The sequence below is a fragment of the Rana temporaria genome, chromosome 2 (assembly GCF_905171775.1).
Source record: "Rana temporaria chromosome 2, aRanTem1.1, whole genome shotgun sequence".
Classification (NCBI taxonomy): Eukaryota; Metazoa; Chordata; class Amphibia; order Anura; family Ranidae; genus Rana; species Rana temporaria.
The window spans coordinates 533,264,691-533,285,864 of record NC_053490.1 but is presented as its reverse complement, the minus strand read 5'-3'; the positions used below and the strand labels follow the sequence as shown (position 1 = coordinate 533,285,864).

General features: G+C 45.0%; 1 protein-coding gene across 1 annotated transcript; it reads left to right on the top strand.

Annotated features, from left to right (window-relative positions):
- Nucleotides 1-1,392: 1,392 nt before the first annotated feature.
- Nucleotides 1,393-3,883, top strand: LOC120928069 (centromere protein T-like). The gene has a single exon (XM_040339156.1). It carries the CDS (start codon nt 1,583-1,585, stop codon nt 3,830-3,832), a length of 2,250 nt encoding a protein of 749 aa, XP_040195090.1. The 5' UTR covers nt 1,393-1,582; the 3' UTR covers nt 3,833-3,883.
- Nucleotides 3,884-21,174: the final 17,291 nt, after the last annotated feature.

Sequence of the window (21,174 nt, the reverse complement as noted above, 5' to 3'; positions counted from 1 at the left end):
CCCCCCCCCCCAACACCAACCAGTGACACCCCCAACCAGTAATACCCCCCCCAACACCAACCAGTGACACCCCCAACCAGTAATACCCCCCCCAACCAGTGACACCCCCAACCAGTAATACCCCCCCCCCCAACACCAACCAGTGACACCCCCAACCAGTGATACCCACCACCCCTCAACACCAACCAGTGACACCCCCAACCAGTAATACCCCCCCCCCAACACCAACCAGTGACACCCCCAACCAGTAATACCCCCCCCCCCCAACACCAACCAGTGACACCCCCAACCAGTAATACCCCCCCCCCCAACACCAACCAGTGACACCCCCAACCAGTAATACCCCCCCCCCCCCAACACCAACCAGTGACACCCCCAACCAGTAATACCCCCCCCAACACCAACCAGTGACACCCCCAACCAGTAATACCCCCCCCCCCCAACACCAACCAGTGACACCCCCAACCAGTAATACCCCCCCCCCAACACTAACCAGTGACACCTCCAACCAGTAATATCCCCCCCCCCAACACCAACCAGTGACACCCCCAACCAGTGATACCCACCACCCCCAACACCAACCAGTGACACCCCCAACCAGTAATACCCCCCCCCCCCCCCCAACACCAACCAGTGACACCCCCAACCAGTAATACCCCCAACACCAACCAGTGACACCCCCAACCAGTAATACCCCCCCCCCCCCAACACCAACCAGTGAGACTCACAACCAGTGACACTCCTAATGCTAATCAGAGAGCCCTTCCAACCAATGACACCCACAATGCCAACCAATAACAGCAACACCCAGTGGCATCTCCAGGATCCCTGAAAGGATCCCCCACACCCCAGAGACGGTCCAGTGACACCCCCAGAACCACCCCTCCCCCCATACACCTCAGGAGGATCCCCGGTACTCCCCCCTTCCTCACCGTCCTCTCCTCTCCTCTCACACAGTCCGGGGATTGAATATTACCGCCGCTCCAGCCACCAATCCGCGCCGGAGGTCCGGGAATGACGTCACTTCCGCCTGTTACCATAACAACTGCCCAGCAACTGTCAGCCGCTGTATTCGGGAGCCCCGCCTCCGAACCCACGTGACCCCCCATCGGAATCTCCTCCCCCCCTCTCCGGGAGCGACCGAACCTCCTACAAGCACACGTGACTTCATTTTTCCGCCTTTCTGTGGATTGGTCACATTTTTTTTTTTTTTGTTCAACAATCGCAGCCGCTCCTCCTCCTTGTTTAGTACTGAGAATAGCGGCGTGTGTGCGCTTCACACCCAGCCAGCAGGTGGCGCTGCAGGACTTCCTGAATATTACACAGTCACCTGCCTCTTCCTAACTGCTTCCTAATAGGCTTAAAAAAAAAAAAATAGAGGACCGTACGAGGGACCCAATAAGACGTACAACGGAAACTACATATCCCAGAACACCATCAACTTCCGGTGCGAGAGAGGCGTTCTACGTCATATACGGCAAGTTTCCAGCGGACTTGTTATCGGGAGATTAAGTTACCACCAGCGCGGGATCGTGCCTATTTGAAAAGAGATTATTTTTGCGGAGTTCCGGATAACAGGAAAATGGAAGAATCTTCTCAAGAAAACCTTACCACGCGTTCTTTGCTAAAGGGTATTTTAGCAACTGAGATAGTTCGTCCGGCAGTAAAACACCAACCTAAACGAAGTATTCGTCATGCATCTGTGTCTCGTATACAACAAGAGAAGATTCCTGCATCTCCAACAATGAGTCTGAGAAGCCAGATGAAGGCAAGAGTGAGACAATCTTTTGGAAAACTGGCTCCAGAAAATTCATCTGTGCAAAGAAATGCTAACACAAAGAAGAAGAAATCTGTAAACAAAGGATTTCAGAATATTGTAGAAGAGTTGAATAATATCACCCCACAGAGTTTATTAAAGAAAATAATACAAAATGAGGATGAAGTTTCCATCGTAGTTTCACAAAGATCTAAAGCTGCAGCTGTTGATCATACTGAACAGGAAGGCACTTTTGAAACCAAACAGAGTAGTCTGAGTATTGTAGACCTGAGTTTGCCGGATCTGCAAGACACAGGACAAGTTAATGTCTTTAGAATTTCTCGCAAAAAGAAAAGAATGAACAGTTCTCAGTTTGAGAGAGAAGTAGATGAAAAGCTCCCAAAAGACAGAGATAACAGCAGTAAACTGAAAGACAATGTTGAAGAGCGTAGCTCATTAGTAAATTCCAGTGTGAAGACAAGGTCTTTTCAGGATCACTTAGATGTTTCTCTTGATCCACAATCCACAAACAAGAGAGCCCTACTTCGAAAGCCAAATAAAGCATTCCTTGTATCTTTAGGTGACTTTGAACAAGGCGTTGAAGACAAGTATAATCTCATAAAAGGCTCCCAAGAATGTTTTGTTGAATCAATCATGGAGGACAAGTCATCTGTTTCTACAAGAGGGGTTGCAGAGTTAAATACAGAACTTTATGTCCCACCATTACTGTCAGAAATAAACACCATCTATTCTGAGAAAAGACTTAGCATGTCTAATAGTCTTGTTTCAAGTGAGAAAAATAAATATGGAACAGGCAATATGTCAAATAGTGCTAACATTAGAATTAATGTTCCTCCTAAAGCTGTGTTTCCAGATATACAGAAGACTGAAGTGATGGAGGAAAAGTACTCTGCAACAACTAGTAATACATGGAAATCTGTACTGATGGTGAAAGATGTTGAGCACTTGGATACAAATCAAAGCATGCAGAAATCTTTACCAGGGGTGAAGTATGCAAATAAATTTGAATCGGATAAAAACATACATAAATCTGTATATGCTGTGAAAAATATCAGTCACTTTGGAACAAAACAAGAGCAAGTCACCGAGAAATCTGTATCGATGGAGGAAGATTTTAAACACACTGAAGAAACTAGAAGCACAGAAAACTCTGTTTTAACAGTGGAGGATGCTAGATCCTTTCAGTTACATCAAAGCCTTTCAAAGTCCCGTCTCCAAGACAAAGATGGTAGGCCTACTACACCATATTGGAAAATGCAGAAGTCTGAACTGGTGGAGGCAAAAGAGAGAGGCTCTTTTGATTCAAATGTCAATAAAGGAGTTGAGATGATGGAAACTGCAGATAGTGCAAAATATGAAACCTTGCATACAGTTTTAACTGAAACTAAAGGGAAGCATGAATTAAATAGTCTTTCTTGGAAGATACAGAATTATACATTCAATAAAGAAGATGGTAACCAGTATACAGAATCCTTAAATGTCTCATCGAGACAGGAAGATAATTCTGAATCTTCTCAAGGCCATAATAGTGAAAATTTTCTTCAGACTGAAAGCACCATGGAAGGTGATGTCATCAGTCCAGAATATCCAGCAAAAGTTAACAAGCAGTCTATGATCTCAGCGCTGATTGAAACACCAGCTTATATTAGGAAAGCCCGTTTGACGATTCCTCCCAATAAGCTTGTTGGTAAGAAGATCCATAGGAAAACTGCCTTGAAGACAAAGAAAGATGGATCAGCATTTAAGAGCAGTCTTGTGAAGAGGATACTTAGTCTTCATGCCAAAATGCAACTGTCTAAGAACGCTTCCACTGATGCTGAAAAATCTTTAGAAATGTTCTTGGACCAGATGACTAGTGATTTGGCTGCATACACTGTTCATGCCAACAGAAAAACTATAACACTTGCTGACCTGGAGCTTCTAATGAAAAGGCAGCACTTGGTGACTGATACTACTTCCTTCAATGTACTTATTGAAAGACATTTACCCCTTGAATGCAGAAAACTTCTTATTTCATGTGCCATGAGTGGAAACCAGGTGTACCCGAAGATGTAGCTTTAGCTTGTTTTATTAACATATGTTAATATTAAACAGTTTTAAGTTGAATTGTGTCTATTGTTCAATTTCATGCAGTAAGTATCTAATAAAGGGTAATAAATACAAAAAAAATATTCAAAAAAAGTAGAAAACAAATTAAAGCGGGAGTTCACCCATTTATAAAAAAAATTTGTTTCTCCCCTTAGCTTGCTGCTCGTTCGGTCTAGGGGAATCGGCTATTTGTATTAAAATATGAGCAGTACTTACCCGTTTTCGAGATGCATCTTCTTCCGTCGCTTCCGGGTATGGGTCTTCGGGAGCGGGCGTTCCTTCTTGATTGACAGTCTTCCGAGAGGCTTCCGACGGTCGCATCCATCGCGTCACTCGTAGCCGAAAGAAGCCGAACATCGGTGCGGCTCTATACTGCGCCTGCGCACCGACGTTCGGCTTCTTTCGGAAAATCGTGACGCGATGGATGCGACCGTCGGAAGCCTCTCGGAAGACTGTCAATCAAGAAGGAACGCCCATTCCCGAAGCCCATACCCGGAAGCGACAGAGAGGATGCGTCTCGTAAACGGGTAAGTACTGCACATATTTTAAAATAAATAGCCGATTCCCCTAGTAAAAACGAGCATGAAGCGAAGGGGGAAAAGTGCCCTCTAAGGGTGAACCCCCGCTTTAAGTTAGAAACAAAGTGTGAAAAAATTCTAAATAATTTCAAAAAAAGGTTTTAAAATGAAATAAATATATATTTTTTTTAACGTAGAAAAATAATGATAAATAAATAAATGTAGAAAAAAATATAAATAATAATATAAAAAAAACTTAAAGATTCGTTTAAATGTGCTTCAAAAAAATACAAAAAAATTAAGTTAGAAAAAAGTGTAAAAGAAATTCTAAATCATTTTAAAAAGTGAAATAAATATATATTATTTTTAAAGGAGAAAAAAAATAAAATTATAATACATAAATACAATTATAAATAAATGTAAAAAAAAATGATAAATAATAATATAAAAAAAACTTAAGGACTCGTTTAAATGTGCTTAAAAAAATACAATAAAAAAAGTAGAAAACAAAAAAATGTAGAAAAAAGTGTAAAAGAAATTCTAAATAATTAAAAAAAAAAATTGTATTTTTTTTTTTTAAGCATATTTAACCACTTGCCCACCAGGTAAATTCTGGCACTTCTCTCCTTCATGTGAAAATCACAATTTTTTTGCTAGAAAATTAATCAGAACCCCCAAACATTATATATTTTTTTTTAGCAGACATCCTAGGGAATAAAATGGCAGTCATTGCAATACTTTTTGTCACACCGTATTTGCGCAGCGGTCTTACAAGCGCACTTTTTTTGGATAAAAATCACTTTTTTGAATTAAAAAATGAGACAACAATACATTTTGCCCAATTTTTTTATATATTGTGAAAGATAATGTTACGCCGAGTAAAATGATACCCAACATGTCACGCTTAAAAATTGCGCCCGCTCGTGGCATGGCGTCAAACTTTTACCCTTAAAAAACTCGATAGGCGACGTTTAAAAAATTCTACAGGTTGCATTTTTTGAGTTGCAGAGTAGGTCTAGGGCTAGAATTATTGCTCTCACTCTAACGATCGCGGCGATACCTCACTTGTGTGGTTTGAATACCGTTTTCATATGCGGGCGCTACTCGCGTATGCGTTTGCTTCTGCGCGCGAGCTCGTCGGGACGGGGCGCTTTAAAAATTTTTTTTGGGGTTTTCTTATTTATTTTTATTTATTTTATAATTTTTTACACTGAAAAAAAAAAAAAAAATTGATCACTTTTATTCCTATTACAAGGAATGTAAACATCCCTTGTAATAGAAAAAAGCATGACAGGTCCTCTTAAATATGAGATCTGGGGTCAAAAAGACCTCAGATCTCATAATTACACTTAAATGCAAAAAAAAAAAAAAAATGACATTTTTTCAAATGACAAAAAAAAAAATGTTTCTTTAAGAGGCTGGGCGGGACTGACGTTTTGACGTCACTTCCGCCCAGCAGAGCTATGAGGACGGGTGAAGGAGATTTCTCCTTCAGTCCCGTCCCCGCTCAGCTGCCGGACACATCCGATCCCCTCCGCCGCTACCGACGGCTCCGGTAAGCGGCGTAGGGCGCGGGAGAGCGGCGGGAGGGGGGGGGGCCCCTCTCCCGCCACCGATAACGGCGATCTCGCGGCGAATCCGCCGCGGAGACCGCCGTTATCGTGTACACCACCGCCCCCTGAAAAGATGAATATCTCGGTTGTGGCAGCAGCTGCTGCCGTTATCGAGATATTCAACTTTAAAAAGAGGACGTCTTTTTGACATGGGGCGGTGGTCAAGAGGTTAAACGAGTCCTTACGTTTTTTTTTATATTATTATTTATCATTTTTTTTTACATTTATTTATAATTGTATTTATTTATTATAATTTAATTTATTTTCTACTTTAAAAAATATATATTTATTTCATTTTTAAAACTTTTTTAAAACTATTTAGAATTTCTTTTACACTTTTTTCTAACTTAATTTTTTCTACTTTTTTTTATATTTTTTTAAGCACATTTAAACGAGTCCTTAAGTTTTTTTTATATTATTATTTATATATTTTTTCTACATTTATTTATAATTGTATTTATGTATTTATTTATTTTTTATCATTTTTTTTTTTCTACTTAAAAAAAAAAATTATATTTATTTAATTTTTAAAACTTTTTTGAAATTATTTAGAATTTTTTTCACACTTTGTTTCTAACTTAATTTGTTTTCTACTTTTTTTGATTTTTTTTTTGTATTTTTTTTTTATTTTTTTTAAGCATATTAGGAAGCAGTTAGGAAGAGCCGGGTGAATGTGTAATATTCAGGAAGTTAGAAACAAAGTGTGAAAAAAATTCTAAATAATTTCAAAAAAAGTTTTAAAAATGAAATAAATATAATTTTTTTTAAAGTAGAAAAATAATGATAAAAAATAAATAAATAAATACAATTATAAATAAATGGAGAAAAAAATTATAAATAATAATATAAAAAAAAACTTAAAGATTCGTTTAAATGTGCTTCAAAAAAATATAAAAAAAAAGTAGAAAAAAATCAAGTTAGAAAAAAGTGTAAAAGAAATTCTAAATAATTTTAAAAAAGTTTTAAAAGTGAAATAAATATATATTTTTTTTAAAGTAGGAATTTTTTTTTATAATAAACAAATAAATACAATTATAAATTAATGTAAAAAAAACACCCTCTGACGTACCCTCTGCTACGTCACTGGGGAAGCCCAGGAAGGGGGAGTCGCAGTGACATAGCAGAGGGTACGTCAGAGGGGGCGGGGTCACGTGACGGGTGGCCCTGCCTCCTCTATATAAGTAATGTTACAGCTCCAGCGCGTCATTCGCTGGGCTGTGTCCAGCGGTGGGAGGAGGTCGCGGATGCTGCGCTCCGAATGGATGGATCTTCTCATCGCTGGATCGGAGATCACCCGTCGCTGGATCTTCTCATCGCGGGAGATCACCTGCAGCCGTCGCAGGATCAGGACAACGTTGGAGCAGGAAGCCGGGAACGAGTGGATTATCACCGCTGGAGTTTTTTTTTTTTTTTTTATTAATAAAGGACTTTATTCTACGGTGTGTGTGTGTTTTTTTTTTTTTACAAGAATTTACACTTCCTTCGTGAAATGGTAGGGGTACAGTGTACCCCATTACCATTTCACACAGGGGGGGGGGGGTCAGGATCTGGGGGTCCCCTTTGTTAAAGGGGTCTTCCAGATTCTGATAAGCCTCCCGCCCGCATACCCCCACAACCACCGGGCAAGGGTTGTGGGGATGAGACCCTTGTCCCCATCAACATGGGGACAAGGTGCTTTGGGGGGCACCCCAAAGCACCCTCCCAATGTTGAGGGCATGTGGCCTGGTACGGTTCAGGAGAGGGGGGGGGCGCACTCTGTCCCCCCCCTCTTTTCTGCGGCCGGCCAGGTCAACGTGCTCGGACAATGGGTCTGGTTATGGATATTTAGGGGGAACCGCACGTCATTTTTTTTTTTTAATTGAAGGCGGGGTTCCCCTGAATATCCATACCAGACCTAAAGGGTCTGGTTATTGAATTTGCGGGGACCTCCGCGCATTTTTTTTTCCGAAATCCGGACCCAAACTTTTTCCAATTATTCGGGTTCGGTGAAAAACCCAAAGTCCGTACCGAACCCGAACTTTACAGTTCGGGTTCGCTCAACTCTAGTCTTGATATTTCCAGTGTGTTGCTTGTAATGTGAGATTTTGAGGTGAATTTATGTTAAAAAAAAAAAAATTCCCAAAGCTATTTGTCCTTTGAAATTTGATTTACGTTTGATCTGTGCAAGATCGAATGTTACAAAGCTTTTTCCTCTCCGGGTCAGATGTTATTTGTTTATAAGAATAGTGTGAATCAGGAAGATGCTGCATTATGGCCATTGGCCACTAGGTGGAGGTGACAGTCATTGTAAATCTTTTGATCATTACCTCCATCTAGAGCAAGGGCCCTTTGCTTGCTTTTACCAGGCCCTTGGGGCACTATTTCATCCAGTGATACCGACAATGGGGCATTAACCCCCCCCCCTACTGAAACCAATGATGGGGCACAATTTCTCCCAATTACACCAACAATTGGGCAAAATGACACTAAGGATGGGGCACAACTACTCCCACTGACACCAACGAAGTTGCACAATTCCTCCTAATGACACCAACAATTGGGCCCAATGGCACCAACAATGGGGCACAATTCCTCCCACTGACAATAAAGATGGGGCATTGTTTATTCCCACAGATTACTTCCAGTGGCCGAGGGCCCCATTATTGGTGTCAGTAGGGTAAATAGTGTGACATCATTGGTGTCAGTGGGAGGAATAGTGTCCCATTGTTGGTATCAGTGGGAGGAATAGTGCCCCATCATTGGTGTCAGTGGAAGGAATAGTGCCCCGTTGTTGTCAGTGGGAGAAATAGTGCCCCGTCATTGGTATCAGTGGGAGGAATAGTGTCCCGTCATTGGTATCAGTGGGAGGAATAGTGTCCCGTCATTGGTGGCAGTGGGAGGAATAGTGTCCCATTGTCGGTATCAGTGGGAGGAATAGTGCCCCATCATTGGTGTCAGTGGAAGGAATAGTGCCCCGTTGTTGGTGTCAGTGGGAGAAATAGTGTCCTGTCATTGGTATCAGTGGGAGGAATAGTGTCCCGTTATTGGTGTCAGTGGGAGGAATAGTGTCCCATCATTGGTGTCAGTGGGAGGGATAGTGTCCCATCATTGGTATCAGTGGGAGGAATAGTGTCCCATCATTGGTGTCAGTGGGAGGAATAGTGTCCCATCATTGGTATCAGTGGGAGGAATAGTGTCCCGTCATTGGGAGGAATAGTGTCCCATCATTGGTGTCAGTGGAAGGAATAGTGCCCCATCATTGGTGTCAGTGGGATGAATAGTGTCCCATCATTGGTGTCAGTGGGAGGAATAGTGTCCCATCATTGGTGTCAGTGGGAGGGATAGTGTCCCATCATTGGTATCAGTGGGAGGAATAGTGTCCCATCATTGGTGTCAGTGGGAGGAATAGTGTCCCAGCATTGGTGTCAGTGGGAGGAATAGTGTCCCATCATTGGTGTCAGTGGGAGGAATAGTGTCCCATCATTGGTATCAGTGGGAGGAATAGTGTCCCATCATTGGTGTCAGTGGAAGGAATAGTGTCCCAGCATTGGTGTCAGTGGGAAGAATAGTACCTCATCATTGGTGTCAGTGGGAGGAATAGTGTCCCATCATTGGTGTCAGTGGGAGGAATAGTGTCCCATCATTGGTGTCAGTGGGAGGAATAGTGTCCCATCATTGGTGTCAGTGGGAGGAATAGTGTCCCATCATTGGTGTCAGTGGAGGAATAGTGTCCCATCATTGGTGTCAGTGGAGGAATAGTGTCCCATCATTGGTATCAGTGGGAGGAATAGTGTCCCATCATTGGTATCAGTGGGAGGAATAGTGTCCCATCATTGGTATCAGTGGGAGGAATAGTGCCCCATCATTGGTGTCAGTGGGAGGAATAGTGTCCCATCATTGGTGTCAGTGGGAGGAATAGTGTCCCATCATTGGTGTCAGTGGAAGGAATAGTGTCCCATCATTGGTGTCAGTGGAAGGAATAGTGTCCCAGCATTGGTGTCAGTGGGAGGAATAGTGTCCCATTATTGGTGGCAGTGGGAGGAATAGTGTCCCATCATTGGTGTCAGTGGGAGGAATAGTGTCCCATCATTGGTGTCAGTGGGAGGAATAGTGTCCCATCATTGGTGTCAGTGGGAGGAAAAAAAACAAGTCTGCAGTTTGGAGAACACTGATCTACCGTATTGCCAGGAGACAATGGGGCACTGCATGGTGGGAATCAGGGAGGAGCTTGGGTTGATCCATAGTGAGAAAGCCGGGTGACAGGTGGACTGGCCCTTTAAAACCTAAAGGGGAAGTCCAGACCACGCCCTGTTTTCCCATCATGCAGTGTGTATTTCCCAGGCTCTTGGGACCTCCTATTATACATTGGAATGATACATTGTAATGACATTTACAGATAAACAAAGTAACACAATAAATAAGAAATGTTACAATTCTTTTCATATGGAGATGAAGGCGGGGCCTGAAGAGCTTTGATGCCCCGCCCACACTTTGCCGTTTGGAATTGCGCTAATCATGCCTGCCATTCCAAAAGGTTACAAATTGATTTGCATTTTAACGAGTGAAATAAATATGTGAACCCTTCACAACACATGACTTGGTACTCGGTGGGGAAACCCCTTGTTGGTAATCACCGAGGTCAGACGTTTCTTGGAGTTGGCCTCCAGGTTCTCACACATCTCCGGCGGGATTTTGTCCTCTTTGCAGATCCTCTCCAAGTCATTAAGGTTTCCAGGCTGACGTTTGGCAACTCCAACCTTCAGCTCCCTCCACATATTTTCTATGGGATTAAGGTCTGGAGTCTGGCTAGGCCACTCCAGGCCCTTAATGTGCTTCTTCTTGAGCCACTCCTTTGTTGCCTTGGCTGTGTGTGTTGGGTCATTGTCAGGCTGGAAGACCCATCCATGACCCATTTTCAATGCCCTGGCTGAGGAAAGGAGGTTCTCACACAAGATTTGATGGAACATGGCCCCGCCCATCATCCCTTTGATGCAGTGAAGTTGTCCTGTCCCCTTATCAGAAAAACCCCCCCAAAGCAGTGGCGGTGCGTCCATAAAGGGGCCCCTCTCTCCTGCACCGCTCTATTACCATAGATACATTCATGCATTGCATTAATCTTTCTATGGTCGCTGCTGACACCCCTTATTCAGGTGCCCGGCCCATTTTCGGGCGCAGGGCACCTGAATTATAGTGGCGGGGGTGTTTTTTGGAAGCACCTGATTAGAGCCATAGGGTCTAATACATGGGTGCTCAACCTGTGGCCCTCCAGCTGTTGCAGAACTACAAGTCCCATGATGCATTGCAAGGCTGACTTCCAAATTCTGAGGCATGATGGGATTTGTAGTTCTGCAGCAGCTGGAGGGCCACAGGTTGAACACCCATGGTCTAATAGGTGCCCAAAACAGTGAATCAGCGGGCGCCATGCTGGGCTGTTAGAAAAGCAAAGGGAATCGCTTTGCTAACACTGACCAATCAGGTTGCCGGGTCTGTTACTGGTCACCTGATTGGCTGAAATGTCAGGCGCTGTGATTGGACACCTAAGAGAGGACAGAAGAAGACATGGAGGACGTGCAGGAGACCGCCGATGACCCGCTGTGAGACAGGTAAGTGCCAGGCAGCATCTGATGGGGCACAGTAGTGGCAATTGATGGGCACACTGGCAGCATCTGATGGGGGGCACAGTAGTGGAAATTGATGGGCACACTGGCAGCATTTGATGGGGCACAATAGCGGCAATTGATGGGCACACTGGCAGCATCTGATGGGGCACAGTATCGACAATTGATCGGCATACTGGCAGCATCTGATGGGGGGCACAGTAGTGGCAATTGATGGGCACACTGGCAGCATCTGATGGGGCACAGTAGCAGCAATTGATGGGCACACTGGCAGCATTTAATGTGGCACAGTAGCAGCAATTGATGGGCACACTGGCAGCATTTGATGGGGCACAATAGCGGCAATTGATGGGCACACTGGCAACATCTGATGGGGCACAGTAGCGACAATTGATTGTCACACTGCTGGCAATTGATGGGCACAGTGAATGCAATTTATGGGTACAGTGGCTGCTTTGACACAATAGCTGCATTTGATGGGCACAGTGGCTGCAATTTATGGGTACAGTGACTGCGTTTGGCACAATAGCTGCGTTTGATGGGCACAGTGGCTGCAATTTATGGGAGCAGTGGCTGCGTTTGGCACAATATCTGCATTTGATGGGCACAGTGGCTGCAATTTATGGGTACAGTGGCTGCGTTTGGCACAATAGCTGCATTTGATGGGCATAGTGGCTGCAATTTATGGGTACAGTGGCTGCGTTTGGCACAATAGCTGCATTTTGATGGGCACAGTGGCTGCGTTTGGCACAATAGCTGCATTTGATGGGCACAGTGGCTGCAATTTATGGGTACAGTGGCTGCGTTTGGCACAATAGCTGCGTTTGATGGGCACAGTGGCTGCAATTTATGGGTACAGTGGCTGCGTTTGGCAGAATAGCTGCGTTTGATGGGCACAGTGGCTGCAATTTATGGGTACAGTGGCTGCGTTTTGCACAATAGCTGCGTTTGATGGGCACAGTGACTGCAATTTATGGGTACAGTAGCTGTGTTTGGCACAATAGCTGCATTTGATGGGCACAGTGGCTGCAATTTATGGGTGCAGTGGCTGCGTTTGGCACAATAGCTGCATTTGATGGGCACAGTGGCTGCAATTTATGGGTACAGTGGCTGCGTTTGGCACAATAGCTGCATTTGATGGGCACAGTGGCTGCAATTTATGGGTACAGTGGCTGCGTTTGGCACAATGGCTGCATTTGATGGGCACAGTGGCTGTAATTTATGGGTACAGTGGCTGCGTTTGGCACAATAGCTGCGTTTGATGGGCACAGTGGCTGCAATTTATGGGTACAGTGGCTGCGTTTGGCACAATAGCTGCATTTGATGGGCACAGTGGCTGCAATTTATGGGTACAGTGGCTGCGTTTGGCACAATAGCTGCATTTGATGGGCACAGTGGCTGCAATTTATGGGTACAGTGGCTGCGTTTGGCACAATAGCTGGGTTTGATGGGCACAGTGGCTGCAATTTATGGGTACAGTGGCTGCGTTTGGCACAATAGCTGCATTTGATGGGCACAGTGGCTGCAATTCATGGGTACAGTGGCTGCGTTTGGCACAATAGCTGCGTTTGATGGGCACAGTGGCTGCAATTTATGGGTACAGTGGCTGCGTTTGGCACAATAGCTGCATTTGATGGGCACAGTGGCTGCAATTTATGGGTGCAGTGGCTGCGTTTGGCACAATAGCTGCATTTGATGGGCACAGTGACTGCAATTTATGGGTGCAGTGGCTGCGTTTGGCACAATAGCTGCATTTGATGGGCACAGTGACTGCAATTTATGGGTACAGTGGCTGCGTTTGGCACAATAGCTGGGTTTGATGGGCACAGTGGCTGCAGTTTTTTATTTTTATTTTTTCAGTTTGTTTGTGCCTCCTGTGGTAGTGTGGTACCCCAAAAGTGTAGAATTCTCAACTGGACGGGTTGAGGGTCTCCAGGGAGCTTATAATGAACAGAGGAAAGTGGCGTTTCAGTTCCCTCATTATTTAATAAAGTCCACTTTGGGACCTGGAGCCCGGGGATGAGATCCGGGTGGGATGAGATCCCTAGTCCTGGGTCCAGATTTTGCGATTCACCAGCGCACTGACTGGCCTGCTTGTAGACACCTGACCATGGTTCTGGGCTCCACCTTCCTGAGAAGTCCAGGCTTGCCAGGGAGAACCCAGAGTGTGGACTAAAGTAGCTGGAGAGTGCAGGCTGCATGGGAGACCCAGAGAGCCGAGTCTGAGGTCGCTCACAGGAGTCTGGAGGGCGGGAGCCTGAGCAGTGGTGCTGCTGCTGAAGAGAGCCAGGTGGCTCGGTATTTTCATTTGCACGTACTTTTGCATGTGTGAGTCAGGAGGCTGAACATACGATCATTTAATATTGATGGTGAAAACCCCTGCGAGGGAAACCACTTTTGTTTTCATCTCTGGAACTTTATTTGATTTTCTTTAACCACTTAAGACCCGGATCTTTATGCAGGTAAAGGACCCGGGCCAGTTTTTGCGATTCGGCACTGCGTCGCTTTAACTGACAATTGCGCGGTCGTGCGACGTGGCTCCCAAACAAAATTGGCGTCCTTTTCCCCCCCACAAATAGAGCTTTCTTTTGGTGGTATTTGATCACCTCTGCAGTTTTTATTTTTTGCGCTATAAACAAAAATAGAGCGACAATTTTGAAAAAAATGCAATATTTTTTCCTTTGTGCCATAATAAATATCCACAAAAATATATAAAAAAAAAATATTTTTTCCTCAGTTTAGGCCGATACGTATTCTTCTACATATTTTTGGTAAAAAAAATCGCAATAATCGTTTATCGATTGATTTGCGCAAAATTTATAACGTTTACAAAATAGGGGTTAGTTTTATTGCATTTTTATTAATAATTTCTTTTTTATTTACTACTAATGGCGGCGATCAGCGATTTTTTTTTTTTTTTTTTTCGTGACTGCAACATTATGGCGGACACATCGGACAATTTTGACAAATTTTTGGGACCATTGTCATTTTCACAGCAAAAAGTGCTATAAAAATGCAGGGCCAGATTCACATAGAGATACGACGGTGTATCTCTGAGTTTCGTCGGTCGTATCTATGCGCCTGATTCATAGAATCAGGTTACGCATAGATATGCCTAGGATCCGACAGGTGTAACTGTGTTACACCGTCGGATCTTAGGCTGCAATTCCAGGCCGACCACTAGGTGGCGCTTCCCTATCTTTTACGCGACGATTATGCAAATGAGGAGTTAAGCACTGACATTACAGTGCCAAACGCGTCAGCTATACACCCCACTGCCTGCTGTGTTTTGTAGTGCTCTATTTCTTTTATTATTAAAGGCCACCTTTTTAAGGATTTTGTGGAAGTGCGGCTGTTCAACTTTTTTCTTTCCAAATCTTGCTCCATGCATTGTCGGCACCCACGCTTCTGAGAGGACATTGATTGCATAGTGCACTCACCTGGAGCGGCAGTTACTTTCTTCTCTACAGGTACGTGCCTGTGCCCAGCCGTGCCATTCTGCCGACGCAGATTTTTTTTTATAAAAAGAAATTTCAAAAAAGGGGGGTTGCCATCCGGGACCTCTGAGCCCTTTATTAATAATGAAAAAAAAAGAAAAGTCTGGGCCCTTTAATAAAAATAAATAAAAAATATATAAAAAATAAACATTTTAAAAAAAAGAGGGGTTGCCTTCCAGGGCCCTGGGGACCTCTGGGCCCTTTAATAAAAAATAAAATAAAAAAATATATATAAACAAAAAAAAATATATATATTTATAAAAAATAGGGGGTTTGCCTAATGGGGCCCTGGGGACCTCTGAGCCCTTTAATAATATAAATATATATATATATATATATATATATATATATATATATATATATATATATAATAAAATTATATAAAAAAAATTATAAAAAAAGGGGGTTGCCATCCGAGGGCCCTTTATTATTATTAATAATAATAATAATAATAATAATAAATATATATACATATACATATATTATGTATGTATGTATAAAATAAATAAAAAAAGATATAAAAAAATATTATTTTTTTTATAAATGAAGGGGGGTTGTCATCCGGGGCCTTGGGGATCTCCGGGCCCCCCGTACCCCTAAAAAAAAAAAAAATGGCCCTTTAATTAAAATATATAAAAAAAATAATATTTTTTTTTTAAAGGGTGCATTCACACCACGATTTTGTCATCCGTTTTTTACTCACGATTTTAGCTTTAAAATCGTACAAATCTGTATGGCAAAACGGATCCATTCACTGCCATTCATTAATTTAGGTCCCCAAGTGCATCCGATTTGATCCGCATACGATTTAATACGATTTAAAATCGTATCAAAAAACGTGTCTGCCCACGATTTTTGGTCCTGATTTGAAATCGTATTACAATCGTGTCCGTTTTTTTTTTATATTGTGGTCAATGTAAATCGTACTAAATCGGATGACTGTGCGATAAATGTACCCGATTTTTTATTACTAGGGTTGAGGGAACCCGAACGGAGGTCCCCGCAAATTCAATAACCAGACCCTTTAGGTCTGGTATGGATATTCAGGGGAACCCCGCCGTCAATTTAAAACAAAAATGACGTGCGGTTCCCCCTAAATATCCATAACCAGACCCATTATCCGAGCACGTTGACCTGGCCGGCCGCAGAAAAGAGGGGGGGACAGAGTGCGGCCCCCCCTCTCTCCTGAACCGCACCAGGCCACATGCCCTCAACATGGGGAGGATGTCCCCATGTTGATGGGGACAAGGGTCTCATCCCCACAACCCTTGCCCGGTGGTTGTGGGGGTATGCGGGCGGGAGGTTTATCAGAATCTGGAAGACCCCTTTAACAAAGGGGACCCCCAGATCCTGACCCCCCCCTGTGTGAAATGGTAATGGGGTACACTGTACCTCTACCATTTCACGAAGGAAGTAAAAAGTATTGTAAAAAAACACACTGACACAAAAGAATAAAGTCCTTTATAAAAAAATAAAAAAAAAAAAAATCCAGCGCTGAAAAATCCACTCGTTCCCGGCTTCCAGCGTTGTCCTGATCCTGCGACGGGTGCGGGTGATCTCCCGCGATGAGAAGATCCAGCGTCGGGTGATCTCCGCTCCGGCGATGTGAAGATCCATCCATCCGGCGCAGCAGCATCCCCGACCTCCTCTCACCGCTGGGCACAGCCCAGCGAATGAGCGGCTGAAGCTGTGACATTTCTTATATAGAGGAGGCAGAGCCACCCGTCACGTGACCCTGCCCCCTCTGACGTACCCTCTGCTACGTCACTGGGGAAGACCATGAAGAGGAAAGACCTTTCCTCTGCTTGGTCTTCCCCAGTGAAATAGCAGAGGTACGTCAGAGGGGGCGGGGTCACGTGACGGGTGGCTCTGCCTCCTCTATATAAGAAATGTCACAGCTTCAGCCGCTCATTCGCTGGGCTGTGCCCAGCGGTGAGAGGAGGTCCGGGATGCTGCTGCGCCGGATGGATGGATCTTCACATCGCCGGAGCGGAGATCACCCGACGCTGGATCTTCTCATCGCGGGAGATCACCCGCACCCGTCGCAGGATCAGGACAACGCAGGAAGCCGGGAACGAGTGGATTTGTCACCGCTGGATGTTTTTTTTTTTTTTTTTTTTAATAAAGGACTTTATTCTTTTGTGTCAGTGTGTTTTTTTACAATACTTTTTACTTCCTTCGTGAAATGGTAGAGGTACAGTGTACCCCATTACCATTTCACATAGGGGGGGGGTCAGGATCTGGGGGTCCCCTTTGTTAAAGGGGTCTTCCAGATTCTGATAAACCTCCCGCCCGCATACCCCCACAACCACCGGGCAAGGGTTGTGGGGATGAGACCCTTGTCCCCATCAACATGGGGACATCCTCCCCATGTTGAGGGCATGTGGCCTGGTGCGGTTCAGGAGAGAGGGGGGGCCGCACTCTGTCCCCCCCTCTTTTCTGCGGCCGGCCAGGTCAACGTGCTCGGATAATGGGTCTGGTTATGGATATTTAGGGGGAACCGCACGTCATTTTTGTTTTAAATTGACGGCGGGGTTCCCCTGAATATCCATACCAGACCTGAAGGGTCTGGTTATGGATATTTACCGGGAACCGCACGTCATTTTTGTTTTAAATTGCCGGCGGGGTTCCCCTGAATATCCATAACTTCAAAAATCTTCTTTTTCCCAGACATTATTTAAAATCAGGATCCGATTTTTTAGTGAACATTTTGACATACGATTCCATCCGATTTAACGGTCCGTTTATCGGATGGTAAAATCGTGGTGTGAACCTAGCCAAAGGGGGTTGCCATCCGGGCCCCTGGGGACCTCCGGGCCACTTACAGGTGTATTGCCTGTACCCCCCTGATGGCGGCCCTGGTGGTCCTTAAGTGGTTAATAAAAGTGGGCCAACAAGCCCTGAAAAGGAAACATTTGTGTGGGACTGTTCTCGCTAGCAGGTGCTACACTTAAGCTAACAACCCCCAACATTACACTCCCCACAAATGTTGAGCATCAGCCGCCACTGTTCCAAAGCATTATGTTTCCACCTCAGACAGTTGAGTTGATGCCAAAGATCTGGATTTTGGTCTCCTCTGACCACAACACTTTCCCCCGGTTCTCCTCTGAATCATTCAGATGTTCATTAGGAATCTTCAGACGTCCTGTACATGTGATTTCCTGATCGGGGGTCCTTGCGGGGGCTGCAGGATTTCAGTCCTTCCCGGTGTAGTGTGTTACCGATTGTTTCCTTGGTGACGATGGTCCCAGCTGAGATTGGTGACAAGATCCTCCCGTGTAGTTCTGGGCGGATTCCTCACCATTCTCATGATCATTGAACCTCCACGAGGTGAGATCTTGTTTGGAGCCCCAGACCGAGGAGAGTGACACTTATTTTGTGTTTGTGAATAAATCCCACCAACTGTTGTCTCCTCTCACCAAGCTGCTTGGCGAGGGTCTTGTAACCCATTCCAGCCTTGTGTAGATCTCCAATCTTCTCCCCGTTGTAACCAAAAATGATGGAATCCAAAATCGAATCCCGCGGCGGTCCGTCCATTAAAGGCCTATTCAGACATCTGGCCCCTTTTTGGACGCCGGGCGCCTGAATTGCAGCAGAGGAAGTGTATTCTGGAAGCACCTGATTAGAGCCATGGGCTCTAATAGTCTTCAAAAAAGGTGTGGCTGCGTTTGATGGCACAGTGGCAGCGTTTGATGGCACAGTGGCTGCGTTTGATAGCGCAGTGGCAGCGTTTGATGGGCACAGTGGCTGCCATTGATGGGCACAGTGGCTGCGTTTGAAGGGCACAGTGGCTGCGTTTGAAGGGCACAGTGGCTGCAATTGATGGGCACAGTGGCTGCAATTGATGGGCACAGTGGCTGCAATTGATGGGCACAGTGGCTGCAATTGATGGGCACAGTGGCTGCGTTTGAAGCGCACAGTGGCTGCAATTGATGGGCACAGTGGCTGCGTTTTGAAGTGCACAGTGGCTGCAATTGATGGGCACAGTGGCTGTGTTTGATGGCACAGTATTTGAAATTGATTGGCACAGTGGCTGCAATTGATGGGCACAGTGGCTGCAATTAATGGGCACAGTGCTGTGTTTGATGGGCACAGTGGCTGCAATTGATGGGCACAGTGGCTGCAATTAATGGGCACAGTGTTGTGTTTGATGGGCACAGTGGCTGCAATTGATGGCACAGTGGCTGCGTTTGATGGCACAGTGGCTGCGTTTGAAGTGCACAGTGGCTGCAATTGATGGGCACAGTGGCTGTGTTTGATGGCACAGTATTTGAAATTGATGGGCACAGTGGCTGCATTTGATGGCGCAGTGGCTGCGTTTGATGGCGCAGTGGCTGCGTTTGATGGAAACAGAGGCTGCAATTGATGGGCACAGTGGCTGCAATTGATGGGCACAGTGGCTGCAATTGATGGGCACAGTGGCTGCAATTAATGGGCACAGTGTTGTGTTCGATGGGCACAGTGGCTGCAATTGATGGCACAGTGGCTGCGTTTGATGGCACAGTGGCTGCGTTTGAAGTGCACAGTGGCTGCAATTGATGGGCACAGTGGCTGTGTTTGATGGCACAGTATTTGAAATTGATGGGCACAGTGGCTGCATTTGATGGCGCAGTGGCTGCGTTTGATGGCGCAGTGGCTGCGTTTGATGGAAACAGAGGCTGCAATTGATGGGCACAGTGGCTGCAATTGATGGGCACAGTGGCTGCAATTGGTGGGCACAGTGGCTGCAATTGATGGGCACAGTGGCTGCAATTGATGGGCACAGTGCTGTGTTTGATGGGCACAGTGGCTGCAATTGATGGCACAGTGGCTGCGTTTGATGGGCACAGTGGCTGCAATTGATGGGTATGGTGGCTGCGTTTGATGGCACAGTGGCTGCAATTGATGGGCACAGTGGCTGTGTTTGATGGGCACAGTGGCTGCAATTGATGGCACAGTGGCTGCGTTTGATGGCACAGTGGCTGCGTTTGATGGCACAGTGGCTGCGTTTGATTGGCACAGTGGCTGCAATTGATGGGTATGGTGGCTGCCATTGATGGGCACAGTGGCTGCCATTGATGGGCACAGTGGCTGCATTTGATGGGCACAGTGAGGCTGCAATTGATGTTTTTTTTTTAAGAATTTTTCAGTTTGTTTGCACCCCCCAAAAAATTTTGAGCACCAGCCGCCACTGATCAAATCATAAAATCCATTTTGTGTGTATAATAAAAAAAGTGTGATAATAGCCCCAGTTGAATGCCAAAATCACCACTGTGTTGATTACAGAATATTGTGTTCAATCCATTCTTGTGATCACCACGTGGACCTTCACCAACCATGAGAAATGGGCTCTTATCAGAACAGGGGGAGGGGAGGAGACGCACGGAGGACACGAGCCACTGTCTGACCCGCTGCAAGGTCCCGCCACTGTCACCCACATGCCTGACCCGCCGCTGAGACAGAGTAAATGCCGGGCAGACGGCGAGCGGGCATGGGGACTCTTACCAGAACAGGGGGGAGGGGAGGAGACGCACGGAGGACACAAGAGCCGCTGTCTGACCCGCTGCAAGGTCTCACCGCTCGCCACTGTCAACCTTTACAGAATTTAAATCGGTTGTAAAGGTTCGTCTTTTATTTTCTAAATAGGTTCCTTCAAGCTAGTGTATTGTTGGGTCACTTACCTTTTCCTTCCATTTCCCTTCTAAATGTTTTTTTTTCTTTGTTTGAATTTCTCACTTCCTGTTTCTCCTCAGTAAGATTTCGACCATCATCCGAGCGGTGGAAAGTCATTTAGAACAGCTTTCTGAGGAGAAACAGGAAGTGAGAAATTCAGGCAAAGAAAACAAAGAAAAAAAACATTTAGAAGGGAAATGGAAGGAAAAGGTAAGTGAACCAACAATCCATGAGCTTAAAGGAACCTATTTATAAAATAAAAAACTAACCTTTACAACCCCTTTAAGGCCATATTCTTCTTTTATTGCCCAAATAAGCTTTGAAGTCCTGGCAACTGTTGAAGATGACTTCATACTGTAAGTAGGTTCAGACTGTCATGCCAGACCCTGGGGGAGGAAGCAACTTAACAGGTTAAAAAAATGGTACCTATGA

Bases quoted from the DNA above. Each gene is read 5' to 3' on its own strand.
- LOC120928069 (XM_040339156.1), top strand. From the start codon at position 1,583: ATGGAAGAATCTTCTCAAGAAAACCTTACCACGCGTTCTTTGCTAAAG.